The sequence below is a fragment of the Gopherus flavomarginatus genome, chromosome 2 (assembly GCF_025201925.1).
Source record: "Gopherus flavomarginatus isolate rGopFla2 chromosome 2, rGopFla2.mat.asm, whole genome shotgun sequence".
In the NCBI taxonomy this organism is placed as follows: domain Eukaryota; kingdom Metazoa; phylum Chordata; order Testudines; family Testudinidae; genus Gopherus; species Gopherus flavomarginatus.
In genome coordinates, this window is record NC_066618.1 from 161,357,210 (window position 1) to 161,371,978 (window position 14,769).

A 14,769-nucleotide genomic window follows, 5' to 3' on the forward strand; every position below is an offset into this window, starting at 1 on the left:
TTGTGGTAACTACAGAAGGCAAATTGTCTGCAGACTTTGGTGGAGACTATTCAATGAGCACTCTGCCTATCCGAGTTGCTGGTTCCCAGCATCAGCCTCTTGCATCATATGCCCACCAGGAATGGGAGCGACTAAAAGAACAATGAACAGTGTCAAGGTAGAGAGACTGTTGTGTTGTTGCTTCCTTTAGCTCCCTGAGGGGATAGGCATTTGTCTTAGTAACTCCTAAGGGACATCTGCTCCTTTGCACCTTCTTCAGTGCAGCCAGCCAGCCTGTCATCTACCCAACTCATGCTTCAACGTGTTTTTCTTCTGATAAATTAAATTCCAGAAGAGGTCCTGTAGGGGAAACAATTTTTGAAAATACAACTCCTGTGAGCTAGAGGTTGTAGCAGGGGACTGGGAGCTGGGACAGCGAGGATCTAATACGGAGTGTGCTGTAGTGATTGGAGCAGTGGACAAGAAGTTTGGATTCTTTTGGGTTCTATTCTGAGCTCTCTCCCAGACTCTCCGCGTGACTTTGGGCAGTCTCTGGGTATATCTACACTGCAAAAAGTCCTGCAGCAGTGAGTCTTAGAGCCCAGGTCTGCAGGTGCAGCGCTTGCACTATAGCGCTAAAAATAGCGTGTAGACTCGGGCTGGAGCTTGGACTGTGGAACCTTCCCCCGCCTGCATGGCTATTTTTAATGCCATAGTGCAAGCCCAAGTCTATAGAGTTGCTGCCATGGGTTTTTTGCAGGGCAGACATACCCTTGGTCTGTTTCAAAAGCTCTCCAAGTACTTTATTACTGTAATTAAGTCTCGTATCATTCCCTAGGGCAGGTCAGTGTTAATATCTCAGCTGAGGCCTGGAGGAGATAAATGACGTGCCTAAAGTCCCACAGCAAGTTTGGGAACAGAACCAAGAATCTAAGTGCCTGCTCCAGACACTAGATCGCCTTCCCTCTCAGAGCCAGGAATAGAACCCAGGAGTAGATCTGGCTAGGAAACGGTTTCCTATCCCATGAAAACCTTCCCAATTCCAAACTTCTCCTCATTCTGCATCAGGATGAAAGGCAGGTTTTTGTGAAAAGCCACAGCAAAAGAGACCTCCCGTCCTCATCAGGATGTGACCCAAGTTCAAGTCCCTGCATCTGCCATGTGAATGCCCTAACCGCGGGGTCATAGGGCCAGTCTCTCTGCCCAGTGAATGTTTAATTTTTTATGCAAAGTGAAGCAGCTACAACAGAAAAGACTCAAGAGAGAGCCACCCTGAAATATCCTATTCTATGAAAAGTTTCAGTTCCAGCAAGTCGCCATATGCTGACCCCCACACCCAATGGGAAATTCCCAACTCGCTCTCCCCAGGAGTCCTGATGTCCAGCCTCTCTCAACCCTGCTGTGACTAGTAGATCCCTACTCCTGCTCAAGGCTGGGAATGAAACCCAGGAGTCCTGACTCTGCAGCCCCTCTGCTTTAGCCTATTGTTCATACTCCTCTAGACAGCCAAGATTTAGTAGTGCTGTTGTGAAAAGCTGATATGAGTGTCCATCCGCATGGGCTCTACATAGGATCCCAAACCCGAGCCAGTGAGTGATGAGATGGTAACCAAGTTCCAGCTTCCACCAGACAACCTACAGCCTCTGGACATCTGGGAGTCTGTCCCTCCCTTGCTGTGTGCAGACAGCAGTGCCAGGGTGAGCACGAAGGTGTGCCAGGTCTTAAACTGAGTCCTGTAATGTTTTTGTTTGTTTGTATCACTTGCCGACATAACAGCAAGTTATGCAATGTTATGCTAAGAGCCCTGCCAGGACCTTGTTTTCCTATTCAAAGTCTCGGATTTTTTTCTACCTGGTTTCTTCTGATCACTGTCACTTTCAAGCGTCACCCCTGGCAACTCCTGGCAGATGTACAGCAGTCTGTACTGTATGGCAACACCTGTCCATGCTGTAGCTTTGCCACATCAAGCTGATCACACTGGTTATCACACGCTGTCCCTTTGGGTACTTTGTCAAATGTTAGATGATTCTGGGACATTCAGTGTTCAGCCAGACACTTGCAAGGGTCAGGAAGGGGTACCCTAGCCCCTGAAAAAATGTATTCTAGGGTGTTTTTTGTTTTTAATCTCTTTTCTCTATAGCACTGGGGATGGCCCTGGCTGGAGATGGGACACCACACAGTGTGGGCCAGAGCTCTGAGGTGGCACCGAGCATTTTCTCCCCCAGGTGCTTCGCTGGCTGGTTCTTGCTCACATGCTCAGGGTCCAGGAAGGAATTTTCCCTCAGGCCAGATTGGCAGTTATGCTGGGGTGGGGGGGTTCACCTTCCTCTGCGGCATGTGATGGCAGGTCACTTGCCAGGGTTATCTGAGTATCTCTCACTTAATCATTTCCCTGCCGTTGTGGAGGCCTTCAACACTGGTGCACCTCGGTCCCTCCTGTGGCACATCAGAGCCTAGTCTCCTGTGGGCTCTTGTGCTTTGTTCTCATTTCAGTTTTGGGTTTAGTGTGCAGGTATTGGGTGGGGCTGGTGGCCTGTGATATACAGAAGGTTGCACTGGATGAGCTGGTGGTCCCTTCTGGCCTTAAACTCTATGACTCTGTGCAAGCTAGGAGGGATTAGATTGTAACTGGTAACCATTGTCAATTGTCAATTTCTCCCTCCACCCAAAACTCACTGGAAAAATGCTGGAACTCAGGAAGAAAAGGAAAGTGTTTTGATGTTTTTCTTAAATATCGCATGTGTGTTTGAGTCCCTAGCAAAGAATTCGGTATTTCACAATGCTTAAAACTGAAATGCAAACCCATTACTATGAAATAACATGATTCTATACATTACATTTGTGACTCTGTCATGAATCTCAACTGCCATGCTCAGATAGGGCCTGAAAATATCACTAGGCCAGGTTTTGTCTCGTGATGCTTCCAGAGCTTCGTGGGCCAGAAGCAGAAAGTGCAGAAGTGGATAAAAATGAAAATTATCAGGAAGAGAAAAAACAACTACCATTTAATATTTATATTACAGTAGCAGCCAAAGGCCTCAACCAGGATCAGTGCCCCTGTTGTATTAGGTGATACGCATGTGTAGACACATTCCCTGCCCCAAACAGTTTACAGTCTAAGATGACAAGGGACATAGAGCTAAGAAGGGGGAGGGGAGGAGGAGAGATGGATAAATCAAATAGATACAATGTTGCTAGGCATCCTTATAGTTGCAATTTTTTTCTTTTAACGGCACTTTTCACGCCTAGGGTTTGTTTGGAGAAGGCTTGGTTCTTAGCCCATGTAGGCTGGTTTATCCCTCCTTAGACTTTCTCTTGGGTTGGTGAGAGCCAATTCATAAATCCTGGCTTCGTTATAAAGATAACAAAGAGGGAGAATAATAAATCTGATCTCCTGCATGTGCCAGTTCTGAAGCCGCCTCTCCCCTTCGAGCTAGCGTGCCCTAAGTGAGCAGAGCAGGAAGCACCTTATTTGTTTGGGGATTAACTTCACCAGTTTGCTAACTGTTCTTTAATCATGTCAGCCTACTGTAGGGACAGCATCCAGCTTCTCCAGCATGAACTCAGCGTCTTGCAGCACAGAAAGACTTGCAGGCCAAGCAGCTGCAAATGCTAGGAGCAAGCAGCCGCGCTCCATCCTGCTGTCCCTCCTAGCAGAGAGTTCTTCTTTTTTACTAGTGTTCCAGCTGTTGGCTCGGGGCAGGGTGAAGAGGGGGAAGGGAGAAGGAGTTATATCTGGGAGTGAATAACAAGCCAGCCCTGTTCTTATTCACAAACCTCAGTCCAATCAGTCATCTGTTTGTCCTGGTCTCCTGCCAGCTATTGTGTTGATTCCCACACCCACTTTCTCTAACCCTGAGTCCCTGCCTTAAATTTTCTCTCTCCACCGATCCCCTTCCTAGTCCCCTCCTCCCCCTTCCTCAGATGGGATCAGACATGTTCTAGAAAAGATTTATGAAGAGGAAAACAAAATATAACTCATTCAATGTGGAGCGGACGGCACCAAGGGCCCAAGCAGACCTACCTCAGAGCCTCAATGCTCCCCTGCCATTTGCGGGACAGGGCGTTGGAATGAGCTGCAATGTAACAAACTCCTCTGCATGGCAAAGAGTCGCTCAGGACAACATGCTGGTCTCCTGCCATGCAGAGGAGTTTTGGAAACTCAGGAGGGTGTTGTGTTTTATTCATTCATATTGTCCATGAGCACCAGCCAAATCCCGTCCGGCATTTGCAAAAGGCATCTCGGGTGTTGCAGTGGGATACAGCTCCATAAATGTGCTATGGCAGCATCCTCCTCTCTTCTTCAGTAGAATTATCATAAAACATTAAGTTCTTTGAACCCAGAACTCTTCCTTTGCCAGATGTTTGTACAGCACTGAGCACCATCAGGCCCCGATTACTGTATTCCTGTCACACTTGAAAGGCCCAGTTGAGATTGGGGATGCATGGTGGTCGGTGCTCCACAAACAGCTGGTAGGGGAGACGGTACCTTCTCTAGAAAGTTTGCAGTCAAAATAGCCAAGACAGACTAAAAAACGATTTTTATCCCCATTCTACTGATGGGAAAATGAGGCACAAGGAGATTTAGGGCCAGATTTTGGAAAGAGCTCAGGGACAGTTTTTCAAGGACTCAGCACCCCCCATCAGAGCCAGATTTTCAAGGACTCAGTTCCCATTTAAGTACCTAAACAAGGGCTCAACTTCCCAAAGCACTCAGCAGCCAGCGACTTCTGTTCTTTACCCTGGTGGTCAGATTTTCAAGAGATCTCGGCACACAGTGGGCTGAGCTTTTTGGAAAATCTGGCCCTACATGACTTCAACCAAGAATTGAACCTAGATCTCCCGAGTCCAATTCCAATGCCTTAATTACAAGATGTCCCCAGACTTTCCTTGACTGGGGTCCCCAGGTAGTACATACGAATGGTAATTTATCGAGCTTTGGGGTTTATATGCACCAGAACAACATCACCGATTTCCTCCAGCTCCTCTCCTCCACGGTCTTAGCGGAATGGAGGATGGGAATTTTTAGCTCTCCCCTTACAAGCCACAGACCACATCCTCGGGAGGAAAAAAGGACGTTAAGCTCAAATGGTGTCATTAAGAAATATTAATGCTCTCATAAAAGGGTATTTAATAAACGTGGCAGCACATCAGTGTCCATTAGCTCACCATGCTAGGGATCCACAGAGGCTGTGCGGCAGCACGCGGAACACCGTGGGCAGTTACAGCTCAGTAGCCTCCAAGCAGACGGCATGTAGACAGAGCTATTAAACTAACATTGGCACATTCCAGGTGGCATTGCTGCCCCAGAGCCCCACATCTCCATTCAGCGCTGCGCCTCCGCCTCTCTCCTGCTCTCAGCTGTTCCAACCGGCACTGGGAAAATAGGTCTCTCCAAAGTTCTTTGCAAGGGTGATAGCACAGCCCCAAGGGGGCCTGCTCCTTGCAGAGTGCTACATAGATTTTACAAAACAGCTGGGTCTGAACAAAACACCCCCCGACTCTGGCAAAGTTTGGAGCCCGATGGGAACGTGCTTCCAGGCTGTGCCTGAGATATGGCCAAAGGACCCAGAAGTGCCTAAACCTATGGGATTTAGGCTTGTAAATCCCCGAGACTCTTATTAAAATTGTACCCCAACTCAGCAAGTCTCCAGACTTCAGCCAAAGTAGCCACACTGAGAGCACGCAGCCACTGGGGAGTAACCCTGGCTCAGGGCGTGCACACTTAGCCCTGTACCTTAGCCCTTGCTGAACCCGCAGATGAAACTGCTGTGGTCAGGAGATTTCGAGCAGGGCTTCCATAACCAGGGTAACTTTTGTTTCCTGAGGGCCACATCAAAGAGTAACCCCTCCCCACCAGCTCTCCCCTTGTGCTCCCAGCCACAGAGATGTACACACTCATGCATGCTCCAGCACACCCAGTGGCAGCCTGTAGCACGCTTTTATAATACTGTCTTGGAAAGGCAGTCTCCACAGAGGCTGCTCAGGGAAGCACACTAGGGCTCTGCCAGCAACAGACATAGTAGATTGTACAGCAGACATGGTTTCACAAAGGTTGGGCAGGGAGACCCTGAGCAAGTGGAGCAAAGTTGAGTTGTGTCTACCCAGTTTGCAGGCCACTCTCCAGAGAGCAGTTTCATGTCTTAGGACCCCGTAGGGAAGGCTGTGAAGAAGACGTGGGGCCAATTTGCCTTAAAAGCCCCCAGCAGGACTAATTCTGTCCCACCCCTGGTGCAGCAGGAGCTCAGGGTTCAATCCGTGAACTCTGAGGCCTTTGAAGCACAGTGAACCTCTAGGACTGCCTTGGGGATTTCCAAACAGTACTGCGAGTTCAGGAACCTCGGTGTCCCTGTAACGTAAATCCATGAGGTCACTGTGTTTTGTTTTTTCCAAGAGGCTGCTGAACTGAAAACTAACAGGTGCCACTCCAGCAAAGGGGGAGCCTGTTCTATTTACAAAAGGCAGAGGAGCTTCCACAAGCACCCGCCTATGACAAAGCCCAGCTGGCACAGGTGGGGACCCTGCATATAGTTTTTATTTCATCTCATCCTTTCCTTCTCCTCTTTGCTAATCTAACCATCTCCTTGGATTATTTTAGCACTTTCCTTCTCTGCTCCTTTCCCACTGTTTGCCCCACTGCAGCAGGGAGACGCATTCACATGCCAACGCTCAAATGATCGAGGCAGGCATGGCTGAGACTCCGTCATTCTTTAACCCCTCAACCCCAGTTGGGAGTATTACTTTGCACTAGGGGTATCCATGAGAGCCCCTGTGTTTGTGGGCGCAGAAGTTCACTCCCAGGGACTGAAGGATACCAGCTTTTACTTAGCATGGTATTTTTCTCTAGTGTAGACAAGGCCAGAGCATCCCTCAGGTGGGACATAAACTTACAAACATTTGAGCCTGTCAAACATTCAAACCCACAATGTTCGCATGGGTTTGAAATTGCACAAAGTGGCGCATCCTCACTTGGTATCTCAGGAGTGTCTGTGGGTCAGTATAATTCCATTGGTAACAGTGGATTTATGGGGGAAGGGAAGGATTTCCTCCTCTGATGAGACAGAGCTCTTTGATCAACATCACAAGAAAACGAATGAGCTGAGAGGTACAGGAAACACTTCGATTTGGATGTCCACATTAGGTAACTAGACTTCATGGAGTTATAAAGCAGATGGGAATGGTGGATGACTGAACAGGAGCTTGTAATCCCAACAGTACTGTCAGGGCCAGCTATAGGCAGCGCAAGCCTCCTAGGCAAATAATGGTCTTCATTCTCTTCCCTCCAGAATTCTCAGAGTAGGACCTCCATGTTTGCCCTTCCCTATGAACTCTTCCCTCTTGCCAGCCCAGCTGCATCTCCCTCTCCCAAACCGCCTCAGCTCTCTCTCCTCTCCCTCTCAATTTTTGCATCAGTCTCTGGCTTCCACTCTCCTCAGCAGTGCTGGGTAATTTGTACTTCAGATGGATCTGTCCTCAGGTTAGGAGACCAGCTTTGCACATTTGCCTATTATCATCAACCTCAGTTTGCAGATGGACAGACGGAGGCCCCGAGCTATAAGTCACTTGCCCCCAGGCATCATTCACAATAGAACTCAGAGGCTGGACTCTTCTGTTCCACCACGAGACACCTCTTCCTCCTACCCAGATAGCAGGCCGAGTCCTCTGTTGTGCTGCACCACGTGTAGTCCCTTACAGTGGATCAGTGCGAAGTGCATCAGTGCAATAAACAGCAGCACTTTACAAGGTGTAAATAGAAAGACAAGGAGCAGGTCAGGGGGGTATCAAGCAAAAGCTGTCTAAGTAATTTTGCTGGGATCATTTCCATTCAGGAGCACTCCACACACTGGAGGCACAGCGCTAAACCAACACCTTGAAGCATGACTCTGCAGGATGACACCATAGCTCCAGGGAACAGCTAGTGCCCTTTAGTCAATTACCTTTTGTTAACTGAAAAAATCAATGGATTCCCACTGCATTCAGACGGTGCTGCCTGTGGTGCATGGAGCACCTTCATCACCAGCGAATGACATGCTCTGACTGCTCTCATGCTGCAGCCTGCGACTGGCCTCAGCTTCGCTTCATGCCAAAGTGAGAAGGAGGCACCTGAAACTTCTTTCCAAGTTAGCAACGGGTGAGAAGGCAGACTCCCACCTCTGCCTGCCCTGGAGGGGGAGAAAGTGATTGATACTTCCCAGCAAATGGGAAGAGGTGGGTGAAGAGATTAAATCATCTCTCCTGCGCTCGCAGAAATGTGCTGCTGACCCCACGCTCTGGTGGGGTCAGGAGGAGCTGGCAACCAGGCCCTGGCAGATTCCAGAGTGGGCGTGCAGTTTGCAGTCAGTAATTGAAGAGGAACAAGGAAGCCGCCTTTGTCATTGCTGGGCCCCATTCATCCAGTGGAGCGGAGGTGGGGGCTGAAAAGCCTGGAGCTGGCCTTCTCAATGTCCTTCAAAAGCACACAGGCATCCCACCAAGGAATCCAGCCAGGCAGCCCAGCTAATAAAAGCTGCATGGAGCAAGTGGGGCTGGGTTTGACCCCAGGTGCAGATATGGCTCCCCAGAGTCTCCAGGCAGGCTCTCCCCACAAGCAGAGCAGTGCTGCTTGTTTCCATGAGGCTAGGCAGCCAATGAATCAGCAGCCCAGAATGCCTTGAAGGTGCCAGAAGCAGCATCCTTTACTCCAAGCTGGCATGAGAGCCCCCAGGCTAGATTCTACCCCCCCCATCACACTGCTGCAAACCCAGAACAACTCTGATGACTCATGCCAATTGGACGCTGGCATAACGAAGAGCAGAATTTACTCCTTTGCTTTTGAATCTTACCATCCCTCTGCCTCTTTTATAACAAACAGCTATTATAAAGTGCTCTTCCCCACCCCGCTAGCCCCAGCCCCACCGGGCTTTTCCTCTTCTCCCTTCTCAAAAGGAGCCTGATCCTCAAATCCAGGGTACGTCAGGACGTGGCCAGATTCCACCGCACCTGGGATCCTGCACTGGCCAGGCAGCCCATGTTGTCCTCATTTTACAGACAGGGACGCACTACAGCCCAGAAGGGGAGGAGGCTGGCTTGGATTCACACAACAAGCCGTGGCATATGCAGGAGCAGAACACTGCTCCCTTCGCTCTCAGTCCCATGTGCGGCAGTCAAAAGACCAACCCTCTTCCGAAACATAAAGGGCCTCAATTCCTGGCATTGAAGACACCTCACTAATGGTGGTCAGAGGGTGTCCCAACTCTGAACTCAGAGGGGTCAAGTTTTGAGTGTGGTCCTAGAATTGGTTTCAGCTCCAGACGTATCCCATTATACATCATTAGCTACTAGCATCTGTTTGTTCAGTGTAATGTTTCTGCTCCATTCCAGCCCTTAAGGAATCCTGCCTAGGTGGGACCCTTGCTGTCAGGGTGACCTGCCCAGCCCCAGGCAACTGCCATCAATGACAGCTTTCCCTGCTTTGTCTTCAGGCAAAACAGCACAAGTATCCTCTGTCCTGACTGTGTGGATAGCTCCATATGGCCTCACTTGAGCAGTCTGCTGAGTCAGAGAGGCTAGTCTTTCCTGAAGTTGGCCATAAATCAAGCATCAGAGCTTTTAATGGCAGGTCAGCACATTTAAAAAAAAAAATCAGAATTCCCATGGAATGCTCAGCACAGTCTTTTAAATCCCTCCCCACCCCCCATTCCCCACTGCCCCACGTTCTTGCCTGGATTTGGAAGAGAGGGTGAGATAAGAGTTATCCAAGAAGTGAAATTCATCCAGGTGGGGTCAGAATTCCCAAAGAAACTTCAGGGGGGGAATACTCCTGCCATCAGAGAATGTTAGAGCATTGTTCTCACTAGATGCACTGCTCCGTGAATTGGCACCCCGCAGCCATGCAAACTCCGCTCACACCTTCGCCCTGGACGCGTCGCTTCTTACCTTTGATGGGCAAGTAAAATATTAGGCCAAGATTTTCAAAAGCGATGAGTGATTTTGGGTTCTTCAGGGTTTTTGTAGGGTTTTTTTTTGGAGGGGGGGATATGACACACCCCCAAGGGGCAGTGTTCGGTTTTAAGCACCTGTTCTCTGAAAACCAGGCCCCTTCAATCACTAGTCACTTTTGAAAATCTTAGTCATTAGTACTTTTATCATCAGCGTGATGGAAAGGGTGGGTGAGGAAATTCTGTGCTGAGGCTGGTAAAATTTCATGGGGCTTTGCAAAGCTAATACATAGAAACTGAGAGGATGTTTGCATTACAATGAACTTTACTATGCAATGTGAATCTTGGTTGATGTTCTCATCACCAAATGACTCAATGAAGATCTGGCTTCTATTATTTTTGGAAAGGGTGAAGCTTGATCCAGCAATTCTGGGAGTCAGATGCATTCTATCTGCAGTTATCTGATGCTCCTTTAATTGCTAATTACTGCTAATTAATTAGCAGGTCAAGACTAAGGAGCATTGGCAGAACTGGGTGCATGTGGGCAGGCAGGACTGGAATAATGGGGGCTGTTCCAGATGAGTATTCATACACATTGGCAGAGCTGGGTAGGAGGCACAGGACTAGAATAGCAGTGGGTATTACGGTTGCAGACTGGGGTGCACTGACAGAGCTGAGTGGGGGTGCTGCAGGTCAGGAGTGAGGTGTATCGGCAGACCTGTCAAGGGATGTTTGCACGGCATTGGCTTGTGCTACACTTGGCTCTCTCCATCTGTTAGTGCTGTTTGCTGATTTGCAGCATGTGATTTCTGCCCAACTGCATTTTGTTCTCAACAAAACCTTATTAGAATTCTCCATAAGTGCAGCAGCAAGAGGAGGTAAGAGAGAGAATGTGATTGGGTGGTAAAGTCAAGGCAAGCTAGGGCATTGAATTGTGCCAGGCTTGACACCGTAACTAAATTATCTTAGGCTCTCTCGCAAGGTTTGTGAAATGCTCATTCTTGACTGTCCCAGGATATAACCACAGGCATCGCATCACATGGGATGCACAAAGACTTGCAAAAAGAACAGGAGTACTTGTGGCACCTTAGAGACTAACAAATTTATTTGAGCATAAGCTTTCGTGGGCTACAGCCCACTTCATCGGTTTTGGATAAGGTTTTTGCAAAGGCCGCGAACACAGTATAGATCCATTCTAGTCTACAAATGAGAACAGCATGGGGTGGAGGGGCAGCATGCTATAGGCTGGTCCCCAGATGTTCCTGGTGAGGAGTGTAAAGCACATATTGCCTGAGGAAGTGTCAAGGAGATCTTCTCTGGGTCCATCAAGGGAAGAAAATCAAAGCGTCTTGGGCTGGGAATTGCTTTGGGAAGCTTGAAATCTTTTTGGTGAATCTGCATCTATTCTTAATTCACTCAGAGTGGGCTGGTGATTAGAATACTGCAGGCCAGATTCGCAGATGGTGTAAATCAACTTGGCCTCATTGTCTTCAGTAGGCCAGAACCTCAGATGGTGTAAATTGGCAAGGCTTTATTGACTTAAATGGAAGCTTGACAGTTTACACCAGCTGAGGATCTGGCTCCGCAGCTGTAAATTGCACCTGTCAGGTTTTATAGGCATCTCTGATTCCTCACCTTCATTCTCGACACTCCAGCCTATGTGCTTTCCAAAGACACTGTGACCTTCCTGCCATCACAGGGATATTAATTAGCCCCTGCCTGAATACCTGTGCACAGGATGGTGTCGGGGCTTTTAGAGAGAGCTTTTGTAGCCTTCCCAGCATCCCGTGGCCCAGATAACAGGTCCAATGTGATCCGTCTGACAGTCTCTGTGTGCTGGCTTCAAGAGCACAGTGACAGCACAGCCTGTGATTCAGGGGAACTCTACAATGCATTAGCTGTGGTGCACAAAGTCACTGACACTTTTAAAATATAAACTAACAAGCAAAATATAGGCCCCGGCACATTCTCTCCCCACCCTTCCCTGCTTACCCAGGGAAAGGAATGACACCTGTCAGGAGAGGTTTGGAGAAGGTGAAGATGAAGGAAACAAACTCAGTTCAGGAAACTTTCTAGCTAAACTCAAGCGAGGCACTGTTTGGAGGGTGCTCCATGCTGAGAGGCAGCACCGCCAGTGAGGCTGCAGCAGGCTTTATTGTGCTAACATTAAATGCCCGGGAGCAGGTTCCCCAAGGTAGCAATGGCACTTACTGACTTTCAGTGGGAGCTGGGCACCTCACTGCTCCTTGTGCCTTTGAGACCCTCCCCCTGGATGGATAAGTCTGACAGTGGCTGGGGCCCCGCTCCCTGTCTCAAAACTTGTTTCCTTTATGGTCATCCTCACCCTCATCCCCACCTGTTTGGCTCATCCACCTGCCATCTCTCCTCAGAACCCAGACTGTGAGCTCCGTGGGGCAGGGACTGTTCTTTTACTGACTGTCTGTACAGCACCTAGCACAGCAGGGGTGTGATCCTTGACTGGTGCCCCTAGGCCCCACGGCAATGCAAATAATTAGGTCCGGTGAGTGACTGCATATTCTGGTGTCCTGTGTGTTAACCGAATCCCTTCTGTCATTGCAGGGCACAGACCTGCGGGCTGGAAAACTTAAAGGCCACGTGCTAACAGGTAAGCTGGAGCTGCACCAACCTGACCTGTCTGACTGTCCCAAGAACTCTGGCCCATGTTACTAAACTTCTGTCGGCACGGCTTGCAAAGGGATGGCTTAGGGTCACTGACTTCCACTGGCCATTGAGAGAGCTGGGCTCCAGTTCGTTTGTGATCTCTCTCTTCCTGGGTCTAAGGGGATGGGGAGGGCAGCAAGCTCAGCGCCTGGGACACATGCTTGGTTTTGCTTAACCAGGGAAGCTTCTGACCCATTAAGGAGCAATCTTGATGGGTCCAAAGGGAATTCTGTGCAACCCTCCCTGGCTGTGAGGGAGGCAGCTGCCACCTATCACCACAGTATCTGGGTGCCGTAGTAAGGCACTCACCAACAGGAGTAAGGGCCCCAAGCAGAGGCCATTAGTCTATCAACACGGGTGGTGTCAGATTGCAACCACAGGTAGCATGGCCTTTGCAGATCCACTGCTTCGGAATTTCGGAATCACATTCCATTTCAAGGGGAAAAGAGGTTTGCAAAGAACATTTAAAATAACCCTCCTGCACGCACATTTTGATTTGCATTCAGTAAACACATGGAAAGATGTAAATAGCGAGGGATTCCCCCAGCTGGAGGCTTTCAGAGCACCGACAGTCTTGGCCTCAGCACCGGAAATGCAGCGAGGAGGAACTGTTTCACATTCTAACCAAACAACAGGTTTCTCTTTGATATCGATCTCTTGTTTAGTTGATACAGAAAAATGAGGAGGTGTTTAAAGCTTTGCAAACTTTTTCAACCCCAGAGCAAGCCAGCTGAAGCACCTCCCACCGTCCTCCATCTCCTCCCCCGCCCGGCTTCTTAGATTATTCACTGTAGGTGGAATGTCCCCAAATCTCTCTCTCTTAATTTGTGCCTGAGCTACAAATGATGCAAACTAGCAAGCAGCTGTAACAAGCCCCCTGATTCGTCTCTCCGATGAGACCTTCGCTGCAAGCCTCTTGCTTGCATGACATGGAACAGGCTTCCAAGAGAGGTTGTGGAATCCCCGTCACTGGGGGTTTTAAGAACAGATAGAACAAACCCCTGTCAGGGGGATGGTCTAGATTTACTTGGTCCTGGCTCAGCACAGGGGGCTGGATTTGATGACTTCTCGAGGTCCTTTGTAGTCCGACATTTCTATGATTCTAAGTAGCAGACATCTCTTCCACCTGGAAAAGAGCAGGCTGGATTCTACCAGGGTGGAGGAGTAGAACACATGGGGCCTGCTTCTCTTTGTACCTTGTGTAGCCATTTACACCAGCGTAGCGTACACCAATCTGATTTAGTAACACTATACCAACGACTGCCTAAGGTGCAAGGCAGCACAGAATACAAGCCAGGACCTTTCCATGAATGAGATTTCTCTCTGGGTGCTGTCTGAACAAGAAGTCTGTTAAAATCAAGTATCCTTAATAGTTTATTTTAGAGCCCCAGTTATTTCCCATCCCTGCAACCAATTCCATACCTTGCATTGCTATTTTTGGAGTTAAGATCATAAGGAAATGACAATCCGCCACACGCAGACTGGGAGATGCAAAGAGACTTTATTACACACCTGGACAGCAGCAGAGAAATGTTTAACAGTAAACTGGCTGAAATAGAACTCATCCAGAGGAGCAAATGGTGTTAAAATACCCAGTCAGTGGAAGAAATCCCAGCCCACTTAAAGCAAACGCAGGAGTTGTTTGGAAGAAGGTGAGCCCCAGAGGTTTCTTAATAGGCAGATGATATATAGGAACAAGGACTTGCAATGCAAAATGGGCCACACTCAACCCTGGGGTAGCTTGATTAATTTGAATGATGTTACAGCAGGGAGGGATTTGGCCTAATATGTCTCTGGTTAAAGGGATATTGTCTAGTAGCTTAGGGGTAGTTTGAAAAAGAGATTTTCCAAAAGCTGCTGTGGATAGCAGTGTGTTTTATTATTTCTTTAGAAAATACTATTACCATCTTTTCTTATTTCAACCTTCCACTGAGGTATTGGGAACCCCAGCCTGGCAGCTGCTGGCCAGTGCAGCAAGGACCAGAGAGTGAAGGTAACTAGAAAAGCAAGGTCCTATTTTCAGCAGCCAACTACTCCCCTTGTGACACTTCCAGCCAGACTATCCAAAGTGCTCAGCACCCAACATTCTGAGCTCTTGTGAAAATCTGACACTGATGGTGAGCACTGAAAACCCTGGCTGTGAAGGGTGCTGCCTTGCAAAGCAGGAGTAAGTCAATACCACTGCACCCCC

The 14,769-nt window shown here is 48.7% G+C and overlaps 1 protein-coding gene across 2 annotated transcripts in view; it reads left to right on the forward strand.

Annotated features, from left to right (window-relative positions):
* PEBP4 (phosphatidylethanolamine binding protein 4) overlaps positions 1 to 14,769 on the forward strand; it is a 203,646-nt gene that overhangs the window by 160,274 nt on the left and 28,603 nt on the right. For both annotated transcript variants that reach the window (XM_050940317.1, XM_050940316.1), the window contains exon 5: positions 12,477 to 12,522. In XM_050940317.1, coding sequence (XP_050796274.1) covers positions 12,477 to 12,522 — 46 coding nt within the window. The remainder of the gene's footprint in view (positions 1 to 12,476; positions 12,523 to 14,769) is intronic.